This window comes from Hipposideros armiger, unplaced genomic scaffold (genome assembly GCF_001890085.2).
Source record: "Hipposideros armiger isolate ML-2016 unplaced genomic scaffold, ASM189008v1 scaffold_458, whole genome shotgun sequence".
NCBI classification, from domain to species: domain Eukaryota; kingdom Metazoa; phylum Chordata; class Mammalia; order Chiroptera; family Hipposideridae; genus Hipposideros; species Hipposideros armiger.
In genome coordinates this window covers 1,079,039-1,081,317 of record NW_017731808.1, presented here as the reverse complement: position 1 = coordinate 1,081,317, position 2,279 = coordinate 1,079,039, and the positions used below count along the sequence as shown (strand labels likewise).

The 2,279-nt window shown below is 58.3% G+C and overlaps 1 protein-coding gene across 1 annotated transcript in view; it reads right to left on the bottom strand.

Annotated features, from left to right (window-relative positions):
* PDE9A (phosphodiesterase 9A) overlaps window positions 1-2,279 on the bottom strand; it is a 47,018-nt gene that overhangs the window by 10,340 nt on the left and 34,399 nt on the right. The window contains exons 10-11 of the mRNA XM_019666004.1: window positions 2,056-2,160; window positions 1,146-1,274 (exon numbers count right to left, since the gene is read on the bottom strand). Of these exons, the coding sequence (XP_019521549.1) occupies window positions 1,146-1,274; window positions 2,056-2,160 (234 nt within the window). The remainder of the gene's footprint in view (window positions 1-1,145; window positions 1,275-2,055; window positions 2,161-2,279) is intronic.

Sequence of the window (2,279 nt, the reverse complement as noted above, 5' to 3'; positions counted from 1 at the left end):
GATCAGCCTTCCAGCAAAGCACCACGCCAGCCGTGGACCCCTCCCACCCCTGCTCATCTGCACTGCCCTGTTCAGTCCTAGCCTTCTGACTGGGGAGGCCGCCCGCTGTCCTGTCCACGTGCGGGCACCACGCCCTGCCCCAGGGCTCTGTCCCCCGCAGAGGAGCAGCCTGGAGCCGGATGGACGAGGGAGGGTGTGGGGTAATCTTGAAGGGTCCTGGCCCGTGGAGGCCCGAGGCCCTGGACAGGGTCCCGAAGTGGGGAGCTGTGTCTTAGGAGATGGCACTGGGGGCTTGGAGGCCTCTGCTGACGGCTCCGACGTGGCATTGGGCTGAGTGTTGAGCTGAACTGAGTGCCGTTTACAAGGAATAAACACCATGCACGTACGTGTTATTGTATCCTGGATGGTCCAAGTCGTGGCAGATGGCTGCAGTCATTAGGATCAAGATGTCCATCTGGGAAAACTTCTCCTGGGTCAGAGAGAGGGTGGGATGGGGTAGCAGATGAGTGACATGGGCAGGCGACGCCCCTCCAGCCACCCGCCTGGTGGAAGAGGACCCGCCTGCTCTCGGGGGTGGGAGACGAGGACCCTGGCCTAGGAGGGCGGGGCGCGGACTACATGGGCTGGGCGGTTTCCCTGGGAGGTGGGGAGCCCCAAGGCTGTCCCCTTTGGGTGGGAGCTATGTCCCTGAGTGGAGACCCACCTGGAGCCCGCAGAGCCAGATCATGCTGTACATCATCTGTGTCACGCAGAAGCAGTGCCGGAAGTTGTGGAAAGGGTTGTGCCTGTAGTTGTCGTGTATGCAGAGCTGCGAGAGACGAGAGGGTTCCCAGTGCCCTGAGCCGCTGCCAACCACCCTCTCCAAGCTCCCAGGGCACTTTGCTAGCTGTTTCGGANGGAGACAGCAGGCTGGCCACGGGGCCGGGGAGGGGAAGCCGGAGGCTCTGTGGCTGTGCTGCTGGGTGACGGCTCAGGGAAGCAGGCGGGGAGGACGTGCTGCTGGGAAGGTGGAGGGGGACTTTCGGTGGGGTGTCGGGCAGGCAGCCACAGCTCATGGGAGTGTGTGGATGTGAGCGTGTGCAAGCAAGTGTGCACACGTGTATCTCTCACTGTCGTGTCACCCAGGTGGGGTGACGGCCACTCACCTTGGTCACCGTTTCAAACATGGGGATCAGGACAAACTTGATGAACCCAATTTGGGCTGTGGCTTTGGTCACTTTGTCCCTGTCCATGAAAGGGGCCACGGGGAGGCCTTCCGACTTCTCCCGGTCGCTCTGCGGGGAGTGCAGCAGACAGCAACGTTAACGAGAGAACTATCCATGGAAACTGGGGGACTTTGAGGGTCACTGTCCTTCGAGGAAGAGAAAAATGAGCTAATATGCCACAACCCACCAAACCACTCTGCATTATGTAAATTAGGATTAACAAGGAAGGACAATAATATCTTAAGTGCTAACTAGGGCATCTGCTGGGTGAGCAGGGCTGTGCCCCTGAGGACCAAGTGGAGGGGACAGGCAGAGGCTAATTAGGTGTGTCACAGGGGTGCCCAGGGGCAGAAGTGGCTTGTAGGCCACCTCCCGCCCGTGTTCTCTTGGAGCTCATGAAGCTGTTGAGGTGAGTGGTTTACATCCTTCCCAGTGTTTTCGTAAGGCTGGCCTGGCTTTGTCTCTGAGCTTCCATAGGCTACAACTGTAGGCTGACCTGTGTGGTCCCCCCCATCGGGGGGCCCCCTCCTGCCTCTGCAGTTCTGTTTCTCGACCTTCAGGCCACTGGCCTGCCGCAACCGCCCCTGGTAGCGGCTCAATTAGCGGTAACAGGTAGCAGCTTTACAACATTGGCGTTCTCAGGTTGTCGCTGTCTTTCACGCCTCAAATTACAACCTATGTCACTTTTGATGTGCGCCTGCTCTGCAGGCTTTCTGGACGCTGGAGAAACTTCCATGGCCCCTACGCTAGTCCATCTTGGCACGTCCCCTCATGGTTCAGACAAGGACCCTGTTTATGGGGCTAAGACAAGCGCTAGGAGGCTTGACTGCTGTGCATAAAATACTCTTACCTGCATAAAATATTCTTCTAATAAGCAGTCTACCCAAGGCTCTGCGACTTCCATCGGACGCACCTCGTTAGAGATATCACAGCATTTTATCAAAATCATCTTCAGCTGGAAGAAGAAGTTTGGGGTCAGGCATCTGAACACGGACCAGAACCCACTGCTACCTGGACTGGACAGGTCAGTCGTTACCTGGGCTGGACTCGGCACCCACGAGGAGGAGCGGGCGG